Genomic DNA, 25,887 nt, shown 5'->3' with positions numbered 1-25,887 from the left:
AAATTTTACTTGGGGACAAACATTTTAGTCCATTATTTTAATTTTATAATGTACATATTATATTTGACTAATTAGGAACACACTTATTCTGAAAAGTAAGGTACACTCACTGGCTTCTCACATAACACAACATAAATGGTTAAACTATCCTTCATGAACTTCTGTAGTGTATTTAAAATTCAAAGTGAAGCTATGCAGAATAAAGAGGTCTTTTTCTTGTGTATCCTCAACAAATATCCTCATTAAAAACAAACAAACAAACAAACAAACAAAAAACCCAAACATGTTCCTTAGTTTGCTGTCTCAGAGCAAACTATGAGATAACACTAAGAATATGAACAGCCAAGATTATGTGCCAGTTGCTGTGATGTATACTTCACATGCATTAATTATCCTCTCAATCAGTGTAAAACACCTCAAGTTAGTACTCCTGTCCATCTTCAGTGTTACAGATGAGTAAGTGGAAGTTTACTGTGGTTAAGTAAAGTGTGTAGTTACATACGTTAAGTGGTAGGACTGGAATTCCAACTCCAGATCATTCTGACTCTAAAACCTATATTTTTAAAAGGCTATGCAAGATCTCAACAATTTTCAAATGTAGTAAGACGTTAAGTTAGATGTTAAGCTTGCAGTAAATTAACGAGAGAATTCTGAATAGGAAAAGACAGGGTCCCAAATGAATATAAGAACAGAGACTGATACAAACTCTCAAAGGATTCCAGAAAACTATTTTAACACCAAAAAGTTCACTGAAGTGAGAAGAGTAAATTAAACTTTCAATTCTACTTAAAAAAAAAAGAAAAACTGTACAAATAAACTCTATGTATTTGGAAAGATGTTACATCATTACAATTTTATAATAACCCTTAAACTGCTTACTCAGAATCATATTTTATTTACAAATTCAGTTTTTCTCCTGCAATATAGAGAGAATATCCATTTGGATTCATCTATTCATTGTTGGTGGATTTATGACTTAATTTTAAATTATTTTCATAATCAAAACTTATATGCTAGTAATATTATTACAATTCAGTCTCATTACAGTAAGGCTGAAGTCATTGTAACACTGTAATTTCCTCTAGAACTCTTGGTTATATGGATGTTCTTATTGACTTCACTTTTTAGGAGAGGTGAAGGGCATTGAGATGTGAATAACTGCAGTTGATATCTCATTCTTTTCCCCAATGGAGCTTATTTTGAAATTGTTTACACAACAAACATGATAATGTTTACCCAGATTTTATGCTATAGATCAAAAATGGCAAAAAAACTATGGGTGCATCTAATTATACTTTAAATGAGATCATGATCTTTCATACCAAAGACCTTTATTATTATCTTTAATAACAGTACCATTATTTTGACTTTGGATAACTGTTGGAAGGCCAGTTAATGTCTCAAGTCACCCCTAGAAGTAGTAAAGCTTTGAAAAACTAAAAATGATTAGATTCTTTCACATTTGGCTATTATTTTATTTTTAAACTGTTACACATTATTTTTTAAAAATAAAACTTTACAACAGATTTACAGAAAAGTTGTGAAGACAGCACAGAGAGTTCTCATATACTCTAGATATGTTGGTTATAATTTTTACCTAATAAATGTGAAGTATGTTATCTAATCAAGTAACAGAAGAATATTTCCAAAATAGATAAATATATAATGGGAAACAAAGTGTTAAATGAAATGATACATCCAGTACAAGATCAAAAGTACAATGATCTTTACTAACTTTAGAAAAATTAAGTTTTCTAAAGTAAAAACGTTAAAAAAAACTGTCTTAAGCAGATTTACAAGTATAAAGACATGAAAACAAATCTAAGGTTCACTATTATGAAGTTCACAATGTGTCTCATTTCACAGACAACCTAATAAAATGGCAAATCTTGACTCCATTTATATTAAATTCCAAATGTTTAATTCCCTAAAACTACAATTTGAAGCCCAAAGTAAAGTGCCAAATTTAACAAAAAAGCAGCTAAACAATTTAAAAAAGAACACAAATAGAACATTAAAAGCAAATAAAATTTTTATAAAGAAAAAAAGAAACTAATAAAAACCTGTGGTATGGTGGGTAGGATGACAGTATTCTCAGCAGGGACTGGCAGGACAGGGATCACAGGGACAGTGGGAGAAGAGGGAAGAACAGCTTCTGTTGGCTAAAAATCATCAATGACAAACAATCAGGAAAAACACCAAAATAAAAGGGAAACACATAACAGAAAGTTGTGCCATAAAAATAAATTATAATTTTCAGAAATAACTATGCAACAGCTAAACTATTAATACATTACACTAATATAATTAGAAAATACTCTTTAGAAATTATTTTAGAAATAGTTATACCCCAATAATAATTTTAATGATCCTGTAATTAAAATGAGTGACTAGTCTTTAGGTGCTTACATGATAATAATAAAAGATTATCACTTACGATATTCCTTCCCTCTCTAGGAGATAAGACACTTGCTTCATAGACAGACTGAAAAATATTATTTTTTCTAGCATTCAGAATACATTTGACTGCTTTCCTCTATGCATTCAGAAACTATAAGTAATTATATTAGCCCAATCAGGCAGACAAAGAGAGTTTACAAATCCACAAACATAAAATTCAAAGTACTTCAAAACTGAATTTATATCATTTAAAATAGCTGATATTAACTTCTATTATCAAGAACAGCAATAACCTGCCTCAACATGCCTGTAATTAATTCAAATAACATTCATTGTCTACTATATGCCAGACATAGCTAATAAAAATGAAAAAAAAAAAAAAAACAATGCAGGGAGAACCCTTGTATAAATTAAACTAAGAAGTTTAGTGTTTATCTGTCTCGATTAAGTTATTTTTAAAAGGATGTAACTGTAACACAGGGAAGTTGTTTTGTAATAAGACCCATTTGCTATATAAATAAAATAACTAAAATATGTAAGAAAAACACTAAAATCAAGTAGATGAGGACAGCCTGTCTTAACAGGCCTTAAAACAGGAAACAAATTGCCAGACTAAAAACTAGGCTTATCTTCATTGCTAAATACAAAATAAAATGGCAATGATGACCTTTTTTGCCTATCGAATTAATCAAATTAAGATTTATTAAAAATGCATGGAGTCTCTTCAAAAATGGTGCTGAGACAACTGGATATCCACATGCAGAAGATGAAGAAAAACACTAACATCAAGTAGATGAGGACAGCCTGCCTTAACAGGCCTTAAAGCAGTAAGAACAAATTGCCAGACTAAAAACTAGGCTGAGACAACTGGATATCCACAGGCAAAAGATTAAGGTCTGTAGACCTCTGTCTCATATTATATATAAAAATTAACTCAAAAAGATTAACAACCTAAATATAAGATTTGAAAACATAAAACTCTTATATAAGAGAACATAGAGTTAATCTTTGTGACCTTGGATTTGGCAATGGATTCTTAAAAATCACAAGTGACGAAAGAAAAAAATCAATTAGACTCTAACAGAATTAAAACCTTTTGTGCACCAAAGGGCATTATCAAGAAAGTGGAAAAACAGCCTACACAATGGGAGAAGATATGTGCAAACCATACATCTGATAAGGGTTTAATATCCAGAACATTTAAAGACTCTTAACAACTCAACAACAAAAAGAAAAACAACACAATTAACGAATATGCAAACCACTTGAATAATTTCTGCAAAGAAGATATACAAGTGGCCAATTAGCACATGAAAAGATACTCAACATAATTATTCATTAGGGTTATACAAATAAAAGCTAAAATGAGATATCACTTCACCCTTACTAGAGAAGTCTCCAACTAAACAAAACAAAAAAACAAAGTAACAAGTGGTGGCAAGGATGTGGAGAAACTGGAACCCTGGTACAAAGCTGGTGGGAAGTGTAAACTGGTACAGCTTCTGTGGAAAATTTTGGTGGTTCCTTAAAAACCTAACCATAGGGTTAGCACATGATCTAGCAAAGGGTAGGTAAATATGCAATGGGTAGGCATATACCCAAAAGTGAAAGCAAGGACTCAGATACTTGTATGCCAGTGTTCAATGCAGCATTATTCACAACAGTCAAAAGGTGGAAAGAAATCACATGCCTATCCGGAGATGAACAGATAAACAAAATATGGTAATATACATACAATGAATATTATTCAGCTTTGAAAATGAATCATGCTAAAAGATGAACCTTATACTAAGTGAAATTAGCCAGACACAAAAGGATAAAAATTGCATGATTCCACTTAAAAGACTAGTAAGTTTTGTTACATATATTTTACCACAATAAAAAAATTCCAAAAAAGTTTTTTAAATGGCATGAAAACTGGTCCTTTCACACTGTTGTTGGATATACAAATTCATACAAACATTAGAAAAAGTAATTTGTCAGTAAATATCTAGAGCCTTAAAAATGTCTAAACTCTTTGACTTAGTAATTCTAGAAATTCTAAGGAAATAATTTTAAAAGTCAATGCTTTAAGGTATTAAGGTTTTAAGATATTCTGTTGAACACTGCTTCTATTTGGTGAATTGTGGAATAGTCTAAATACCAAAGATGTCAAAATGGTTAAGTAAAAAAGTAGAAAAATGAAAACTATATGAGATTGAGGCCGGGTGTGGTGGCTCACACCTGTAATCCCCGCACTTTCGGAGGATGATGCAGGTGGATCACCTGAGGTCAGGAGTTCGAGACCAGCCTGGACAAGGCAAAACCCTGTCTCTACTAAAAAAATTACAAAAATTAGCCAGGTGTGGTGGTGCACAAGTGTAGTCCCAGCTACTAGGAGGGTAGGCAGGAGAACTGCTTGAACCTGGGAGGCAGAAGTTGCAGTAAGATCATGCTAATGTACTCTAGCCTGGGCAACAGAGCAAGACTATCTCCAAAAAAAAAAAAACAAGAAAAGAAAATTATATGAGATTGAATATCATACAGATATTTAAAATTATCTGTAAGAACAGTTTATAAATTACATGGGGTATTGCTTATGACATAATATTAAGTAAAAAAGAGAAGATAAAACTCATGTAAAAAAATGGAAAGAAATGTCTAAAAAATTAATCTCTGGGAGCAGGATTATGAGTGCCTTCCCCTATCCTTGCTTCTTTATTCTAAATTATACTTTTCCACTTGTTGACAAGGAACACACAGTGGTGGTGTTATTAATATAAATGCAACGGGAAGGATGGGAGATCCATTGGAATATTAACAGAAAAACAATTATCATGATCTTTAACTATCATTTTCTAAAAAATATACTGAAAATGTATTTCACATTATAGACTCCTGTTACCTGGATTTATTATTTTCTGTAGAAAGAGATTTTTAAACTGCTGGATTTTGTGTTTTCTTTCTCTTTCTTTTCAACGTTCCCAGTCTGGGATGATGAAAATTTCTGAAAATGGAGAGTGAGGATACTTGCAAGACACTGTGAATGTATTTAATGCCACTGAATTGTACACTTAAAAATGGTTAAAATGGTAAGCTTTATGTATATTTAACACAATAAAAAAGTATATTATGAATAAAGCCTCTGTCTGTAGCCTGGGACTCCAATCACCATTTATACATTGTTCCTGGAGAAAAAAAAAATCTGAATTCCATGTTATGAGCTCAAAATTAATAACAACAGTAACTGACATTCACTGCAATACTTACATGACCTTCTAAAAATGTCTGAAAACCCATAGGTTCTGACTTCTGATTTCTGAATGTATAAGAAGAGTGTGGTGGTTTAAGAACTGTTCCTGGATCAAGTGAATACACACAGGGAAAAATCAAACGAATACTGATTCCTACCCTTAAACTTACATAAAATTAATTTCAGTTGGTTTGCTGACATAAGTGAGAGAAGTAAACAATATAAAGCTTCTAGAGGATGATATGGTAGAGTATCATCATCACTTTGGTGTAGACGACCTCTTGAATAGGAAAGTGTGTGTTGCTGAAGCCCAAGCAGTGTGAGGAAAGCATCTGTGCGCAGGGAGTGGAGGGGAAGCAATAGCCTGGCAAAGAATGCTGAAGCCTAAGCATTGTGAGGAGGGTGTCCACATGGGCAGAGCAGTAGTGGCAGCCTGATATGTGTGGTTGGAACCTAACTGAGACAATTAGTATGTGAAAGGCAGTAGCTGTAGTCTGGCATAAGGTTTTGCACTGTCAGGGACTAAACAGGATCTTTCGGAGCTTGAGCAGAGTGAGAAGGGTGTCCATCTAGAGCAGCAATAGTGACAGGAGATTGCTTATATAGAGGGCATTTTGATCCAATAAATAAATACATGAAGGATATTGAGAGCAAGGTTCTTCATGTCAGAAAAGGGAGTTATAAATATGGAAAGACAGAAAATTAGCATGAGAACCTATGGTGTTACACTAAAATTGGAGGTATTGGTATAAACAGTTTACAATATATATAGATAAATACAAAAACAGACATAAATGTGTATGCATGCATGTACATAGCTCTGCCGTGAGGACCTAGGAGCAGTTAATAGCTCAACAGCATGAATACACCTAGCATCCAGCTCTTGATTTCTAAATACTCATTCTGCAATTAAGAACAACACAACACAAAGCAAAGCAAAACAAAACCATGGGTCTTTGGAGAAATGGCTGATTCCAGTGCTAGAGCTCAGAAAGTACAATATGAGTGCAGACATCTTGCTGTGCCAGAAAATAAAGGAAGTGCTCAAAGAGGATGACAAAAGACACAGAAGTTGGCTTGAAGGGCTGCCACTGGCAAGACTGGGAACAATCTGTGTCTCAATTAATGATAACAATGGCATAAAATCCCACTGAATAAAACAGGAATCTGGGAGTCCATACTGATACAAACAAATACATGAGTAAGTAAATAAATGAAGATAAAAGCATTTCCTTATAACAAAATGCTAATTAAAAACGTAATTATGGAATTATAAAATCATTTTGCAGTCATCATAGTAACAGAGTAATTCATTCAAGAAATATTAATGAATATTAAAAATTCCTGTTGCTGCTGAGTGAAATGTCCATTCCAGTGGATGAATGGGATATACTCATACAAAAGTGTCTCTTCTCAAAACATTTATTAATTACAGTGGCGTAATCTGCAGATAATATCTTAAGTGATCAAAGTTAACATCACCAGTAACGGGACAAATCAAAAGCACGTATTATGTGATAAGATGTAATGAGAGTACAATACTTACAGGATATTCCTACCAAAGATGTATAACTTGAATCTAATCATTAAACATTAGACGAACCCAAACTGAGTGATACATTACAAAATAACTGGCTGTAGTCATCAAAAGTGTCAAAGTCATGAAAGTCTAAAGTTATTTTTTAAATTCAATTTTATTCTATTTTTTAAAACAACTTTACTGAGGCAGAACTGATATAAAAAAAACTGCACATATTTCATGCATACAATTTGAGAGTTTGCACATAGGCATACACCCATGAAGGCATCGCCATCATCAAGGTAATAAATGTATCTATCACCTCTAAAAACTTCCTTGTGCCTCTGTTGTTTTTTTGTTTTGCTTTGGTTCTTTTAAGAACATTAAAGTTCATTTTTTAAATGCTTGAAAAAGTCACAAATGTAATATGTTAAACTTATTTTACTAATAGTCTCCAGCCCTAATAATCAGATAATAGCTGATTAATAATCTACTTTGATAGTCAAAATAAGATAAAAGTATATGCTTATGTCAAATTTCAAGGCAAAGCACAAACATTTTCTCTACTGGGCAGCTGCTCTCCAAAACCCTTTATGATAAACTATGAATCCTTTAATGTTACATTTTAATCCCACTTGTAGCCCTTTGTCTCTGAGCCTCTTCTAGAATCATCTTCTTTAGATGAGTACGTGAATACCATTTTTAAAAATTCTCAAATAGCTTACACCATCTTAACCCATCCCACTCTCTACAGGGCACTGAGCAACTTCCTTGAAGGAGAATATATGCCCCTGTCTCTTAACCTTAAGGCTTTGAGTCAAACACTGCTGACAAAGTAAATGACATTATCAACACACACAATTTCCTAACCACAAATGATAATCGATTCTGGTAACAAAGAATTACAGAACAACAAAGTAATTCATTTAGTTCACTTGAATCAAAAATACAACTCTAAACAAATAATAATCAAATGAAGGCTGACTGATGAGGAACAGCAAAGATACTAGATCTGATAACAGGCTGCTTTAGGCACAGGTTTTAGAACACGGTAAAACTCTGGGGAGCTGTATAAGATTCTAAATTAGAAAATGTCAAACTTAAGATTCCAGTATAAATAATCAGGCAGCAATATACAGTAACCATTATATTTTGATTATTACAGAAAAGAATACAGTATAGCATTTTAAACTTGAAAACTCTTATGTAACTATTTCATTAATTAGACAGTGACTGTTATGCCATTATACTTGTTCTCCATTTGTATCACTCAGTAAGATCAGATGGAGAGCTTTTTGTTGTTGTTGTTTTTAAAAAAAATCTTGACCATGTGACTAGCAACGGTCTCAGTTGTTTCTATCCATAGCAACACCATAGAATCATTAGCCTCTGAGGCTGCCTTCGGAGACTTGTTTCCATGACAACAGAGCTATAATATTAACAGTCACAAGGAACACTGTAGAAAATTGTAAATTTCTATAAAATTGGATACATCGTACATATTTTAAAGTATCTTTTAAAAACCAGTATCAAATGGATGGCTATCTGAAAAAATGTTTAAACCGATTTGTTTTTAGAGATTCTTAATTTTCTCTATAGCTTTATATTTTACATCTAATTTAAGATCTTAAAATTATAGAACCAGCACTTAAAACACAGATTTTCATAAAAGTGGTCTGAAGTCTCATTACATATAGCCACGTACATGTGTTTTGCACATCCACATTTATGACCAGGTACCGTCCTCCCTCAATTTGATTCATTAAAAAACAAATGTATATTGAATGAGCTTACTACTTTTATTAAAGCCCTTGCTGCTTAAAGCAGCTCAAGTGGTTTTTATTATATACATATGAATCCTGATTAATACAGGAAGAGACAGAAGGGACAATTAGGAGTCTACTGTAATCACCCAGCTGAAAGGTTATTGGTGGCTTAAAGTGAATGGTGGTAATGCTGAAAATGGACGTATGAGTAGTCAAATCAAGATATATTTCGAATGTAGAATTGGTATATCTTGGTGACTGATGGGAAGTCTGGAATGAGGAAGGTCTATTAACACTCACAATAGCCACTAAAAATGAGGTAGCAGGGCTATCTAAATATATTTAAGAACATTTTCTCACTAAATAATGAAAATAACTTTCATAGCATAAGATGAAACTCCAAAGACAACAAATGAACATACTATCTGATAACTAATAGTAGTTATTTTACATTAACATGTTATATGAATGGGGTAAACTGACCTCAGAATATAGACAAAGATTCACTACCATATTTTTTAAATTTAATTTTTATTTTAAGTTCAGGGGTACACATGCAAGTTGGTTACATAGGTAAACTTGTGTCACTGGAATTTGTTGTACAGATTATTTTATTACCCAGGTCTTAAGAATAGTACCCATTTAGTTATTGTTCCTGATCTTCTCCTTCCTCCTACTCTCCACCCTCTGATAGGCCCATGTGTTCTCATCACTTAGCTCCTACGTAGAAGTGAAAACATGCAGTATTTTCTGTTCCTGCATTAGTTTGCTAATGATAACGCCCTCCAACTCATCCATGTTTCTGCAAAAGACATTATCTTGTTCATTTTTATTGCTGCATAGTATTCCAAGGTGTATATATGCCACATTTTTTTTATCCAGCCTACCACTGATGAGCATTTAGGTTGATTACATGTCTTTGCTATTGTGAATAGTGCTGCAATGAACTTATGCATTCATGTCTTTATAACAGAACAATTTATATTCCTTTGAGTATATACTCAGTAATAAGATTGCCAGGTTGAATGGTATTTCTGTTTTTAGGTCTTTGAGGAACCATCACATTCTCTTCCTAATAATGGCTGAACTAATTTACACTCCCACCAACAGTGTATAAGTGTTCCTTTTTCTCCACAAACTTGCCAGCATCTGTTGTTTGTTTTTTAATAATAGCCATTCTGACTGGTGTGAGATGGTATCTCATTGTGGTTTTGATTTGCATTTCTCTAATGAAAAATGGCAAGTTTTTTTTATATGATTGTTGGTCACACTTTTGAAAAGTGTCTGTTTACGTTCTTTACTTTTTAATGGGGTTGTTTTTCTCTTGTAAATTTCTTTAAGTTCCTTATAGATGCTGGATATTAAACCTTTTCCAGATGCATAACTTGCAAAAATGTTCTTCCATTCTGTAGGTTGTCTGTTCAGTCTGTTAATAATTTCCTTTGCTGTACAGAAGCTCTTTAGTTTAATTAGATCCTATATGTCAATTTTTGCTTTTGCTGCAACTGCTTTTGGTGTCTTCATCATTAAATCTTTGCCTATCCCTATGTCCAGAATGGTACTGCCTAGGTTGTCTTCTTAGGTTGTCTTATAGTTTTGGGTTTTACATTTAAGTCTTTTATCTATCTTGAGTTAATTTTTGTATGCACACTTCCATATTTTCAGAGAAAATGAGATATATGCATTAGCAAATCTTTTGGTACCAATATCTAAGATGGCAAGGAAAAGCACCAACTGTCGTGTCACCGTTGGTTAGTAAGAATCTTATTTTGGTTTTGTATGGCATAATTAATACTCTTAATCTAAGTTCTTTGGTTCTTTGTCTAAAGATATGCTGTAATGTGGCATGTTTCTCTGATTATATGTTAAAGAAGCTATTTAAAAGTAAGAGAGAAACTAAAAAAAAGCTGCAAGCCTTTTGAATGTTTATAGAAGGATAAAATATAGCACAGTAGATTTATAAAAACTCTGCTTAGGAATCACTGTACTCAACGGGGGTCCAATACCTTGAGAAAAAAGTGTTTTTTATGGTTTAAATCTGTTTTATTTGACTCAAATGTCCTTTTGCCCTGTCACTGCAAACAGGTATCTTCCACATCAACTGGTGTAATAAAAACCCAACAGTATGTTCTTTGAACCAGCTTCATATGACTTCTATGTCATAATTATCTCAGAAGCAAACTTATAAAACTAAGCACATTTTTAAACAAATCAATAAGGGTATTAAAATGTAAATCATTAAATTTTGGCTGGGTGTGGTGGCTCACGCCTGTAATCCCAGCACTCTGGGAGGCCAAGGTAGGAGGATCACCTGAGGTTAGGAGTTCAAGACCAGCCTGGACAACATGGTGAAACCCTGTCTCTACTAAAAATACAAAAAAATTGGCTGGATGTGGTAAAGCACCTATAATCCCAGCTACTTGGGAGGCTGAGGCAGGAGAATCACTTGAACCTGAGAGGCAGAACCTGAGAGGGGGAGGTTGAACCTGAGAGGCGGAGGTTGCAGTGAGCGGAGAATGGGCTATTGCACTTCAGCCTGGGCGGCTGAGTGAGACTTCATCTCAAAAAAAAAAAAAAAAAAAAGTAAATCATTAAATTTAAAACAAAAAGGGTAAAAAGGAAAACAGTTCTAGCAATTACAGAAACATGAGTACAAGTATTAGTTCACACAGACAGATCATCTAGTTCATAAATCTATCTCTACTTGTAAGATTCATAATATTCAGTTAAGGTTTCTTCTCTCTTCATTATGAAAATACAGTATTCTATCAGCATTCAAATTATGGTCTTGTCCTGGTAAAGGATGAGCCAACCACTAAAAATTTAAAGTAAACAGAGATCTAAAACTTAAAGATATGGTTACATAATTGACAAATGTGGATGAAATTACCAATTGCAACATGCTTTTTTACCTGTTTTTTATCAGAGTGTGGCTAGAGAAATAAACACAACCACAAACTTCATGACTAATAATCTAAAATGGGCCCTTAATGTTTCCCAGTAATCAAATTTGCCTTATATTATTCACCCTCTACAAGTCCATAATGATTCAGGTCCCTGTTATCACTCTCTTAAGTTGTTTACTTCTATTTCTCCCCACACAAATACACACATTTTCTATTGTTTCTTTCCTTTATTTTTCCTCCAGAATACCATATATAGTCATATATCACGTTATCAACATTTTGGTCAACGATGGTCCACATGTATGATGGTGGTCCCATAAAACTATAATAGAGCTGAAAAATTTCTACTGTCTAGTGATGTCATAGCCATGGTAATGTTGCAGTACAATGTATTACATTTGTGGTGATGCTGGTGTAAACAACTACACTTCACTGCCAGTTGTACAGAAGTATAACACATATAGGACGCTTCTCACAAGATGGTGCCGAAAGTGAAGAAGGAAGCTCCTGCCCCTCCTAAAGCCGAAGCCAAAGTGAAGGTTTTAAAGGACAAGAAGGCAGTGTTGAAAGGTGTCCACAGCCACAAAAAAAAGATCTGCACGTCACCCACCTTCCAGCGGCCCAAGACACTGAAACTCCGGAGGCGGCCCAAGACACTGAAACTCCGGAGGCAACCCAGATATCCTCAGAAGAGCGCCCCCAGGAGAAACTAACTTGACCACTATGCTATCATCAAGTTTCTGCTGACCACTGAGTCCGCCATGAAGAAGATAGAAGACAACAACACACTTGTGTTCATTGTGGATGTTAAAGCCAACAAGCACCAGATCAAACAGGCTGTGAAGAAGCTATATGACACTGATGTGGCCAAGGTCAACACCCTGATTCGGCCTGATGGAGAGAAGAAGACATATGTTCGACTGGCTCCTGATTACGATGCTCTGGATGTTGCCAACAAAATTAGGATCATCTAAACTGAGTCCAGCTGGCTAATTCTAAATATATGCATATCTTTTCACCATTAAAAAAAAAGAAGCATAACACATATAATTATGTATACTATATAATAATCGAGAATGATAACTAATGACTATTTTACTGGTTTGTATATTTATCATACTATACTTTTTATCTTTTGTATATTATATGCAAAAATAAATATACACTGTATCCCTATTAAGTGACATGTGACTGTATTTTAGATAATTATATATATTATCTGTCTTCTACTTTAATAGAGCAGATTCCTGTTCTGTTCACTCCTATATATCTAGTGGCTAGAGAAGTGCACATAGGAAGTATTTAATATATATTTGTTGAATGAATAAAACCATGTGACTTCAAAAGAGATCAATTTCATCAGTACTCTAAAATGATCTGGGCAATAGATTGGGTAGGTACAGTCTTCCTTCCCCTACACTGCAGACATTGCTAAAAGGTTCTTTCTGTGTTCTTGGGCAGCCACCACCAATCAGAAGGTGTTCAAGATGTTTTGCAATGAGATAACCTTAGAACAGAAGTTTCAAAATGTAAAAAACTGCCAGTTTCATGTTGTTCTCTATCTAGCAATAACTAATTGCCCAATAATGTCCCATTTGAAAATAAGCATGTCTTAGTCAAGTATATTTGCTCAAAATATTTTGATCTATTTACTATTCAAACTGCATTAGGAAGTACAACTTCTTACTGAGGGTTCATATTTAAAAACCCATAGTGCCCTTCCTCTGAGGTTCTACTAATCTCAGTTAGGGTCCTTTGTTTCCCTACAGGTAGCTACTTCCAGAAGTTACTCTTGATGTTACCTTGGCATTCTCATTTTGCCTGTTCAGTTCTCCAATACTTATCTAACCAATGCCATCTATTGTATTTTTCCTGTCAAAATAGTTGCTGTAAAAAGAAATAAATACTCCATCAATCCTTAGATTAGGGGTTGGCAAACATTTTTGGAAAGAACAAAAGAAGCTTTATGGGCCATGCAGTAATTGTTGCAACTATCCAATGCTGATATTGTCTATATGTATATAGACAATATACAAATAGGCATGGCTGTGTACCAATAAAACTTTATTTACAAGGCCAGACATGGTGTTATAATCCCAGCACTTTGGGAGGCCGAAGCAGGTGGATCACATGAGGCCAGTGGTTCAAGATCAACCTGGAAAACATGTCTAAACTCCATCTCTAACTAAAAATACAAAAATTAGCCAGGCATGGTAGTACACATCTATAATCCCAGCTACTTGGGAAGCTGAGGCCTAAGAATCACTTGAACTGAGGAGGTGGAGATTGCAGGGAGCTGAGATCGCACCACTGTATTCCAGCCTGGGTGACAGTGAGACTCTGTCTCAAAACCAAAACAAACAAAACAAAAAAAGCTTTATTTATAAAAACAGGTGACAGGCTACATTTGGCCTGGAGATTGTAGCTTACTGACTCCCGCTTTAAGTGCTTTCTAAAAAGAGGGAAAGAAGGCTAATTAGGTCAATGAAGAAAATAGAAAATGGCTTTAAGACACCTATGTTAACTTTTACTAACTATAGTTGGTTTAATTCTGTTGCAATTCCTAGTCTACAATAATAAAAATAAGCCAACTGCCTCTCCCCCCAAACCATGAATGTGACAATTTAAAAAACAAGCAAACAAGATATACATATGGAATGTCTAAGTTTCACCTACAGTTCTTTAAAATATTTATAATTAAAAAGTCTATTGAATAAAGCTATGCTCTTTCAACTGAAAGAATTTTGCCTCTATACTGAATACAGCCTTCCAGTTTGGAAAATCGTGATTAAAATGATATAATTTCTGTTTTCTCTTTTTTTTTCTGCTCTCTCTTCAAAATCCTGCTATAGTATTTAGCTTGGCTAAAGCAATTAATTCTAACATTGATATCCTTCTTGTTTGTTTTCTCTTTATCTTACAAAATACTTTCCAGCTGATCTCTTTCCAAATGTATAACCCTTCATACATTAGATCATCCTACCAAGATTTGTTAGATTTAAATACTTCTGAGAGTGGGATCTGTTTTAATTTAAATGCCAAGTTATTGCTCTTGAACGTGGGTGTTAAAAAAAATAAATAAACAAATAATTAAACGCCAGGTTATAATCCCCAGTTCTTTTTCTCAGAACAACAAAACAACAAAAATTGTAAGGCAATCATTTGCTTCCATTCTGTCACAGCTATAAATAACTTCTTCATACTTCAAAGTTGCTTGGGTTAGTATGTCGGAGTTTTGATTTCACAGATACTGAAAACACTGTTCAGAAATGCAAACAAACTGGGACTTACTAAAGTAAAAAGAATGTACAGGCAGTGCTCCTGTTATGAAGTAAGGAGGAAAAACTCTTTTAAATAAATGTCTGGAGGGGCATAAGTTGTGTTTAGGCTTCTATAAAATTCCACTGCTCCTAGGTGTCACTGCCAGTTGGTTTGCACTTACACAAAATAGGTCCAGTCTTTGTTGATTTATTTGCATATGCCTGTAAAATGACCACATCAGTTGGTTTAAACTTTTCTTTAAAAGTTCATAATTGTAGGCTACTGTTCTCCACATAGTGTGAACAACTATTTTTACCTTTATCAAAGTTCTAAACTTTGATATAAAAATGGACAGCTGAAAACGTTATCTTAGTGCCAGGAAGTACAAGGAATAATTTTTAAAAATTTCTTTAAAGAAAGTGATACTAAGTAAAATTTTAATGATAAAAATTTAAGTTCTTCAGATATGTAAGAATATAAACGCTTCACAATTTTTTGACAGAGAGCTTTGAATTACTGAAACTCACAACTTTACAAAATCTGGTAACATATTTGCTAGTTTTTAAGCCATAGTTTTATATAGAAATGGCTTGGGAAATTTATAGTAATTCAATTATATTTAGCAGTTCCAAACTTCCACTTAGCCAACATTAAATAAAAATTAACACCTATATAACATCTGTTTATTCACTCAACAAATATTTATCAAGTGCATTCTCCATGCTAGGCTCTGGGGATACCAAGGGAAAAAAACCACACACGTTGTAGCAGCAGCTCTTGTGAAACTTATGGTTTAGTAAGCTGACATTCAACAAAATCATTACCCAAATGACTACTGAATTACAGTTGTGACAAGAGGTATAAAGTATAATTCTCATGAAAACAAACATTGCTTGAAAATAAAGGAGAAAAAGCTGGGCGCGGTGGCTCACACCTGTAATCCCAGCACTTTGGGAGGCCAAGGTGGGCAGATCACCTGAGGTTGGGAATTCAAGACCAGCCTGACCAACACGGAGAAACCCATCTCCACTAAAAATACAAAATTAGCTGGGCGTGGTGCTGGTGGCACATGCTTGTAATTTCAGCTACTCAGGAGGCTGAGGCAGGAGAATTGCTTCAACCTGGGAGGCAGAGGTTGCAGTGAGCCAAGATTGTGCCACCGCCCTCCAGCCTGGGCAACAAGAGCAAAACTCCATCTCAAAAAAAAAAAAAAAGAAGAAGAAAAATGTTGCTCATGCTAACTCTTGTCCTGATTCCATGAGCATGTGGGTCAATCATTTTTCAGTACTGTTATTAACACATTATTTTAAAGGTTAACTTTAAAACTTGTTTGAATATATTAAGAATACATAAATTAGAGTCTGTGAAACTTCTTTATAACTATCTATCCTTGACAGTAAGGCCATCTAAACAAGGCACCATACAGAAGCTACAAAGATGAATACAACATATTTCCTAACTATAAAGACCTTATATCATAAATTTCAAATGTCTTCAAGCTAAGCCAATCTAATCTACACCAAGATACCAATTTTATAGTTTTTAATAGACTTTATTTTTTTTAGAGCAGTTTTAGCTCCCACATGCCCCCTGCTCACACACACACATAAACTACCAATTATCAACATCCAGGCAACAGAAAGGTACATTTGTTACAATCAATGAGCCCACACTGACACATCACAAAGTCCATAGTTTACACATTAGAGTTTACTTTGGGGGCTGGATATTCTGTGGGTTTTGACATGTGTTTAATGATGCTTCCACCATTACAGTATCATACAGAATAGCTATACTGTCCTAAAAATCCTCTGTGCTCTATTATTTAGCCCTCTCCCCTAACCCCTAGCAATCACTGATCTTTTTATTGTTTCCATAGTTTTGTCTTTTCTAGAATGTCATCTAGCTGGAAACAAAGAGCGCATATCCTTTTCCTAGACTGGCTTCAGGTTGGTTTCTTTCACCTCGTAATATTCATTTAAGGTTCCTCCATGTCTTTTTATGACTTGATAGCTCATTTCTTTTAGTGCTGAATAATACTTCATTGTCTGAATGTACCACACTTTATCCATTCACCTACTAAAGAACATTTCAGTTGCTTCTAGGTTTTGACAATTATGAACATAGCTGTTATAAACATCTCTGTACAGGTTTTTGTGTGGATGTAAGTTTTCAATTCATTTCGGTAAATACCAACGGATACAACTGCTTGATGGTATGGTCAATTTTGTAAGGTAAAAAAGCTTATATAATCATAGTAACCAATTACTTTTTGTTCAATCTTCATCTCTGTGCTTTTCTGGAGTGTCCTATTGTACAAATGATTGGTTCTTAAACACCGTTTAAACACATTTTTGAGTCAGGACATGTAGGTGCACTGTAAAAGTTTCCAGAAAAACAGAGACATAAAATAGATCCTACAGTATTTTTTGTGTAAAATGGGGAACAAATGATTTCCAAGTCTGAGTCGTTGTATTAATTTCATAAGGTTAGTGGCCTTTTGAGTAGAAAATTAAGAAACAAATGTGTCTGCCAAGAGTCAGCATCTCACAATCAGTACAACAGAGCTTCTATCCTAACTGTGAATGTTTGGTTAGTCAATACCAAAGGAGGCTATTTCTATCAATTTCCCTGGACAATAACCTACTATTAATCAGAGTCAGCATTTTCAAAGCAGTTTGAACAATTCCATTCCTGAGATATGAAGAAAAAAATAGTTTGGTCTGAGTTATATAGTTATCCCAGTTACGAGGAAACTGATTGGTTTCTCTTCTCTCCCTACCTCATCTCCTTAAGTGTATTTCTTCCCAGAGGGCAAATAAGAATCATCAGCTAGAGAACTATTATAATGCTAAATAAAGTGTGATTCATGCTTCACAGAAAGTCTAATGTCCCTGTCTCTGCACTCATTCATCAAATATTTTCTGGTTATCTACAATGTGCCCGCCACTGTCACAGAAACTGAGGAGGACACAGCAGTAAACATAACAGAAAACTCCCACCCACATGGAGCTGACAGTCTAGTCAAGTAAAAACACAGATAAAAAATTTATGATAATAAAGAATCAGGTGAGAAGACAGAGTAATGTCTGGAGTGAAGGGGTGCTACCTTAGAGGAAGCAAAGAATATTAATTAAGAGAGAAGTTAGATGTCTACTGCTGTAGTTCAGGCAACAAATTACTGAATCAGTAGTTGCAGACATACTGAAAAGTGGCCAGATCATAAATATATCTTGAATATAAAGCCAATAGGATTTGGCATTAGACTGGATATGGAACAAAGAAAAAAGGAATAGTAGATAATTTTACAGGTTTTTGTTTTCAGCATTTAGTGAATGGCATACTGAATAAAGACGTGAGATCAATAAAACTAGAAATTCTCTTTTTAATATGTTAACTTTCAGATGCTTAACTGAAGTGGAGATACTGCATAGAAAGTTATATATAAGAGTCTAGTATACAGGGTTTAACTCTGGAATAAAGATAGAAATATTGATGGTATTTAAGGGCATAGGAGTAGATGAGATCACCTGAAATGTGAGTATAAAAAGAGTTCAAAGACTGAGCCCTGAGACATTCAAACATTCAGCAGTAGGAAAAAGGAGGATACTGTAAAGGAAACTGAGGCTGGTAGAATATTAAAAGAGCAGTACTATCAACGAGTCAAAGGAGAAAAAAAAGAATTTAGAGGAGGGAGTAATCAATTGTGTTAACAGTTGTAGAGTCAACTAAAATGAACACTGAGAACTGACTATTGGATTTGATAATCTTCACATACAAAGACTGTTTTTTTGGTTGGCTGTTTTACTGAAAGCTATTATAGCAGGTGTATATGCTGATGGAACTTATAGGGGAAATATAAGGACAGTATAGAGACAAGATAGATGATGCAGTAAAGAGAGAAGGGGATTTCAGAAGTTCTTGAACAACCAAAGGCACTAAGATCTAGTACAGAAGTGAATGGGTGAACTTTAGGTACACAGATAGTTCATTTATTTTAACAGGCTGGAACACACAGCAAGATTATTTATTTGAGAATAAGAGCAGGAATCAGGTATTACAAGTTTAATGTGCAGTTTGCGATTTGGTACAGAGAAGGCAGAGTTGCAATCTGGATGGTTTGGACCTTTTGTGGTGATTGAGACTAAAAGGGATGTAGGATCTAAAAATAGTCCTAATGATATGTTTGGGGGATGTTTAGGGGAGCCTGGTAGGAAGCGGATAATCACTTAAGTTTAGTCATCTACGTGTGACTGGTTTTTAGCAATTTGTAGAAGGGAGTGTTAGGAGGGGAGGAAAGGTCAGGAAACTGGCAGTCACATCAAGAATTTGAAAGGCTCTTTGGGGCACCTCCCTTAAATCCTGTAAAGGTGTTGAGATCTCTTGTTCTTTAAAAAAAGTGGATGGCTTGTACTTACCATTAACTTAATCAGTCAACAATATTTACTGAATGTTTGAATGTACTGCGCTATCCTAGGTGCTGTAATTCCTAATAATCTGTATTTGAATTTGTTCAAATACTATCAAAGCTAAATGATTTAAAAATAACAGGGGCACCTAACTCTAATGTAGTACTTACTATGTGCCAGATGCTGTTCTAAGTACTTTATTAATATATACATTAAATCATTTGGTAGAAGTGATTCAATGACATTGATACTGTTATTATCTCTATTTTTTTGGACAATATATCCAACCCATAGCTCTAAAAATTAAATCCTCTATAACTCAGAAGGCACCTGTTTAAGACAAATAATATTTTTTAAAATATAAGAATTAGCCTACATATTTTTCCAGACAAGCATCTGAACAGTTTTCCTGTATTTTTAATGTAGGATAGGTTTTTCCTCTAAGCAGATTATTCAACTCAGCTAATATCTACTCTTTAAGAAAATTTTATTACTCTATTTCAATTCTGACAAGTTATCGTGTCTGTTCCATTTACTACTAAGAATACAGCTTTGCTGCTCTCAGCTTAATTTGGCATGCTAATTTCTTTCGGGGGGCCTTTTTGAATATTCATAATGATGTATATGTTGAGATTTTTAAGTAGTCCAAAATATATGAATAGCTGCTATACACACTTCACAGCTATTTAAAGTTCATATGATTACTACTGTCATTAATAACTGTAGGTATCACTAAGTAGATAAAACTTTTCACCTAGGCATTAAATCAAGTCAAGTCCAGAAGCACTGTGCCAGAGTTCATTACAATCCTGCTGAATATAAAAACTGGTCCTAGATTGGAACAGGACTGCGTATGCTAAGCAGGATGGGGCAGATTATTAAGTGATCCTAAACACAAGAATAGGAGGGATACTGAGAGTGAGGAACCAAGGACAGCTCAACAATGCATAGAGAACTTTTTGTACATTAATTCTTTGAAATTAAGGACAAAAACACTGTGAAGCCCCAAACAGAAAAGATTTCACCAATGTAATTCATAAAAAGCTCATTTTAATTTAACATTAAAAACAAAAATAACCCCTCAAAAAACTCACAATGTAAAATGAGATACAATCAAATGAAAAACTTAAGAGACAGTCTGTAAGCTATATGGTTATCACTATTGAGTGGGGACTGAAAGGACTGAGGAAAGTGTGGGAAGTGTGACTGGAAGATAATATGAAGAATGGGGGGGATAAGAAAAGGCAGTGGAAAAGGAGATGGGCTGCTGTGAAAAACCGAAGACACTTGTGAGAGAAGAGAGAAGATCCAATAAATACAGGTACTCAAGAGGTATCAGATTGGGTGTCATATTTTGGAAGGCCAGGAGATAACATCTGAGGTGACTAGAATAAAAATTAATTAATTCCATAAGCATTTACTGAGCAACAACTACATGCCAAACCCTATCTGAGAAACTAGGTGTTCTTGCCAAAGTTTATAACCACTCAGTTTCCTTATCATTCAAAAACATTAATGACTTTCCACTGAGTTCCAGGTATCACAGTAGAACCTGGCACATAATCTTAGTTATGAACATGAATACCTCCAGCAGATGAGCAATTTAAATGAAACTGTAAAGTAAGTAAAGGTTCTTTTTATTTATTGTGTATATTTGGGGGGAATATTAAATCAGATAAGTTTCATACTATATTTGGGGGGATATTAAACCAGGTAATTTTCATACTATATTTGGGGGGATATTAAACCAGATAATTTTCATACTAATAGAACTTGACTTATAACAACTCTCCAATCTGCAAAAAGTATAATGTGGCTTAGTCACAAGGAATTAGATTCAAAGTTAATCTTTCTATCAAATCTTAGAATATTTTTGACATCAGTGAAATAAGCGACCTCTGTTATTTATCAATCACAGTACAAAACACTATCACCCTATTATATTCATAGGTATATATTATATGCTCAATAAAGTATGAGATTTCAATCTATGTTGTTTCTAACAATAAATCCCTCGGTGCTACAAAAGAAAGTTGCCAGCCATGAGTCAGTAAGTGAAATTTTAAAAATGTTATTCTAGCATCAACTAAGATCCAATTATGTCTAAGGTTATCTTTCAGTCCCATTATACTTTAAGCTGTAAAATGAACTCCAGTAAGTTACTAAAAAATTGTGGATATATAAACTATCCAATTTATCAGTTATAAAAATATGTAAAATGAAAGACAAAATGTGGGTACTCCAGTGCAAGAAAAATAGAAGCTAAAACCTCTACCCTAATATATATATTTCTAGAAATAAAAGAGAAAGGTAATGAAAAAGACAAGATGAGAATCAAGAAAGAGGTCTGAAAGAAATAAGATCTATTAGTAACTCATGCATTAGCATATAGGAATGTTCTGAACCAAACTGGGTGAGGTGATAAAATTTAAAATGGCTTGGTAGAATTGATTGCAAATAGAGGTTATGACTCTATTTTAGTGCAATGATAGCAACTTTTTACTCCAACTCCCAAGTAACTATAATGTAATTCTGTAGTTTCAATAGTTTTATACATGAATTACTTTTCCTGTCTTTTCATTTGTATGCTTTTAATAAACTGACTTACAGATATATTAATGCTGTGTTATATGTGTATACATTTATAGAAGGGTGTGTATTTACATAAACCATATATATACACACATAAAGTTTTAAAGGTATCTTTCTTGTCGACAATGGAAAATATGTGATATTAATCTACAATGAATAACAATGTCAACCTTCAGTGTTTGCATCCTTTTGTGATATACGTAATTGTAGTCAAAATAAGATTAGTCAAATTCTTGGGGCGGTATTCAAATTAAGAGTTAAATCAATCATTGCCCCATCAATTAGTTTTGATTGTAAATTAATCTCAATGCCTACGTAATGACTCCCCCTTCCCAGGTAATTCCATTTCTCCCAAATATTTAAGAAAAATAAGTAGAATTTCTTACTCAAGAAGGCTGACATTATTTTAAATCAAAACTATTAAAAGACAATTCTAGTAACCAAAGAAATAAAGAAATTTATAAAAATTATATAAAGAACTATAGAACTGTTGACAGCTGGAGTTTATATTTATTGTGCTGCTTCTAAATATTTTATTTAGAAGATAGCTTTAAGGGAATTTATTTTAAAAGGTCCTAAGGAATGTGTATGTATGTAATTCATTAATTTAAATATCACTGATGTCAGAGAACAAAAGCATTCTCAACTTGTTTTTAAATTAGACCATTTCTCATCCTTTTATTTTTATTAAAGTTGAATTGACTGTTTAAAAATATTTAGAAATAAGAATATTTTCCCAATCCACCCTTGTACCAAACAATAGGTATTTCATTCAAACAATTATTTATTAATTGTTCTTTGTTTTCCCCCTATACTCAATAGCTCATTTCCTCAAAAAGAAGTGGCTTTAAGTGTTTTTTTTAAATTTTAAGAGACTTTTAGTATTTGCTCATCTCTTTAATTTGTGATTTGAATACGTGAAAAAATATTCCATGACTGTGTAATTGCACATATTTACTAATTTCAAATTAAGCTAGATAATGTTTATTTACAAAAAGGATTCATTAAATTCCCTGAATAAGCCATAATATAGCCAAGATATAAGTATATATAATACTAGTCAATTATATTACATTCAATCTATTTTCAAAACACTGAGAAATGAAAATATTTCAAAGTATCTTCTGTTTCTTTACTAAAACAGTCTCCCTAAGGTTATCTAATAACATGCAAAAACTAAAACCAGCATTTTCTTTGGTCAGACATCATACTCTATAGCATCTAGCACAGTCTAAAAAGGAGACAAGCATTATTTCCATTTTAATTTATGTATCAATGGGTTTATATTTTTAGAAAAATCATTCTATTGAATCTGAGACTATTTTGTTTGGTATTACATAAGAGCATAAGGAAAAATATTTCTTGTTCTCCCCTTTGGTGCTAAAGATCTGCACAGATTGGACAGAAAGCATACATTTCTGCACATTCAAGGTTTCAAGGCATAAGACTATTTTTTAAATTAAAAAATCTATATTAAGACATTTTTACAAAGCAAATAGAAACAGAAATGTATTGAAAATAACTTCAACAAGTGGTATGTTACCTGGGTGGAGCTGGTGGCTACCGAGATGCAGTCAATAAAGCTGTGTCTTCGAGTGAAAAATGCAACTATCTGCTGCCAGCGTGAAGGTTCTGGCTCAGCTTGCAGTTCATCTGACGAGCCCTTTTTTGCCCAGTGTTTCTGCTTTGGGCCTACTGAGCCATGGCTAGAGCTAGTATTGCCTCCTCGACTGCCGCGAGAGTATAGAAGTGTGTTGTTTCCGAAAATGTAATTCATCTCTGCAGCCCTGCAGGTGGTTGCCAAGCAGGCTTACTTCTCTACCAGCTGCTGAGTGGTGAATGATCGGTAAAAACTGCAGCTAGAATTACAGCAGCATCACTTGTAGATCAGTGAAAATAAAAACCTTGAGAAATGATGCTCATTTTCTCAGCGATTTCTTCCTATGAAAGAGCTCGTATCTTCCCTCTGTACCTGTTAGCTGTATGATGGCTGAGTTTATTTTTGCAGACAAAAAAGACGACATAAGGTGGATTTCTTTCTCATGATTATTTTTTCACCAGCGTCTGCAGGAACCAAAAGCTGTTCTTTTGTTAGCTGATAACTAGATGGACTGAAATCCAGGAAGTGAGGTCGATTAGCAGGTAAAGAAGGATGCTATAAACACTGGGCTACCAAGACCCTGTGGGGCTGCCTGATTGAATGCACCGGGTGGAGAAAAACCCTGGATTACCAAGTTCAACCACAGTGTGTAGTAAAATCCAATGGCACCTGCACTGCTTATGTAAATTACAAATAGGAACTGAATTAAAACATTTAAGACGATTCTCTCAGCAAATAGAGAAAATTACTTCACTAAAAGAACCTTTGTTATTCATATCCAAATTTCTACACCAGGAAGGATCTTACACGTCATCTGGCACTGGCTTTAAGTTGTTCAAAAGTGCTGTCTACATTAAACTCTTAATATCTAATGATAGTGCTTCATTACAAATGGATTTTCCTCTATCATTTTATGTCATGTATTGGTTTTTAATGATTGCCAACTGAGACTCAAGGCAGATTAATTAGTAAACAACTATTTCACTTCTGGAACTTTTATGATAAAAAAGAACTTTTAAGAAGTCATCAGCATCATCTTTCTAGTATTTTATAAACATTAAGATTACAATGTCATAAATTTCTAAAAATGAAAAAGAATTAATACTAGTAAATTTTTTGTTTTATAATCAGTGAAATGTGTTTTATCCAACTCTACATAAATACTACTCTGGTTCACAAAATATTATGACTTGATTGCTAAATGAACATATTCTAACATCTAATATCTAGGTTAATATAATAGTTAACCTGAGAATTGCTGGGGTGCTAGCTGAGTATGTAGACTGGTATATCCTCTCTCCATCAAAATTTTTAGGGGCAGGGAGAACCTGGGAATTTTTATGTTTAAAATGTTTCCCAAGTAACTCTTTTGTACCTTCAAGTTTGAGAACCACAAACTCCCAAGCAAGTCCTCTTAACACTGTGCTATATTAGTAAATATTACAATAATGGTCATTTTAAAACAATATACGAATAAAAACGCTACCTGATAATTTACTATTGGTTGAATAATCAATTTTTAAGTTGATAAGAGCATACTGTAAGTCCCCACCTCAGCCATGGCTATTTTTTCAGATGTGGCCTGACAAAATCTTGCTTGTCTATGTGCTTACCAGCACCAACTAAATGCAGCCTTTTGTCAAACCACAACCTTGAGGTCCACTGCAAATCTTGACTCAGCAAAAACAAAAAGCTAATTGCTGTCTCTATGATTCCTTTGCTAAAATATGAACATGTGCTCAGTAAGGGTTGAGAGCTACATGGTACTCTTTAGGGTAAGATATTTTATGACAGAGATTATACCAGAAAGTTTGGTGATTCTTCCCAAGGACTGTGCAGGTAGTAGCTGACAATTTATGGTCCTAGACAGAGTGATCCTACCTAATTCGGAGTAGGGGAATATAAGAAAACACTAAGGGTGGACAGGTAACTAAGCACCCTCTTGTGAAGGAAAAGATAAAACCTCCTGGGAAAAAATTCAAGTTTTACTATGGACCAGGTACTTAGAAAAGACCTGATTCATGTGGTTTATACAAATGCTATAGTAATTGGTCTGGCCCTGAAAGACGTCCCTTGATCCATTTCTGATGAAAACCTTAAGAAAAGGGGAGGAGAAAACCCTAGAACTGATATGGGTCCTGTGATTCTGGATTAGAACAGATGAAGATACTGAATACAACGGTTGAATGCAAATCCTACTTC

At 34.0% G+C, this 25,887-nt stretch overlaps 1 protein-coding gene and 1 pseudogene across 21 annotated transcripts in view; one reads left to right on the top strand and one right to left on the bottom strand.

Annotated features, from left to right (window-relative positions):
- The window catches only part of DLG1 (discs large MAGUK scaffold protein 1), a 262,697-nt gene that overhangs the window by 128,311 nt on the left and 108,499 nt on the right, over positions 1-25,887 (bottom strand). For 9 of the 21 annotated variants that reach the window (XM_021676118.2, XM_021676119.2, XM_021676117.2 and 6 more), the window contains one exon: positions 2,064-2,162. The exons of 7 other annotated variants lie outside the window; for them this stretch is intronic. In XM_021676118.2, the coding sequence (XP_021531793.1) occupies positions 2,064-2,162 (99 nt within the window). Of the gene's footprint in view, positions 1-2,063; positions 2,163-23,628; positions 24,152-25,887 lie in introns of those variants that run through there. 5 more of the 21 variants (XM_021676129.2, XM_064366958.1, XM_021676126.2 and 2 more) reach the window with 5 other exon arrangements.
- On the top strand, positions 12,303-12,797 carry LOC135270810 (large ribosomal subunit protein uL23-like; annotated as a pseudogene).

The sequence above is a fragment of the Aotus nancymaae genome, unplaced genomic scaffold (genome assembly GCF_030222135.1).
Source record: "Aotus nancymaae isolate 86718 unplaced genomic scaffold, 86718_ANA_hifiasm-v0.15.2.pri h1tg000067l, whole genome shotgun sequence".
Classification (NCBI taxonomy): Eukaryota; Metazoa; Chordata; class Mammalia; order Primates; family Aotidae; genus Aotus; species Aotus nancymaae.
Note: the sequence above shows the minus strand (reverse complement) of the source record. Positions and strands in the feature narration are given on the sequence as shown.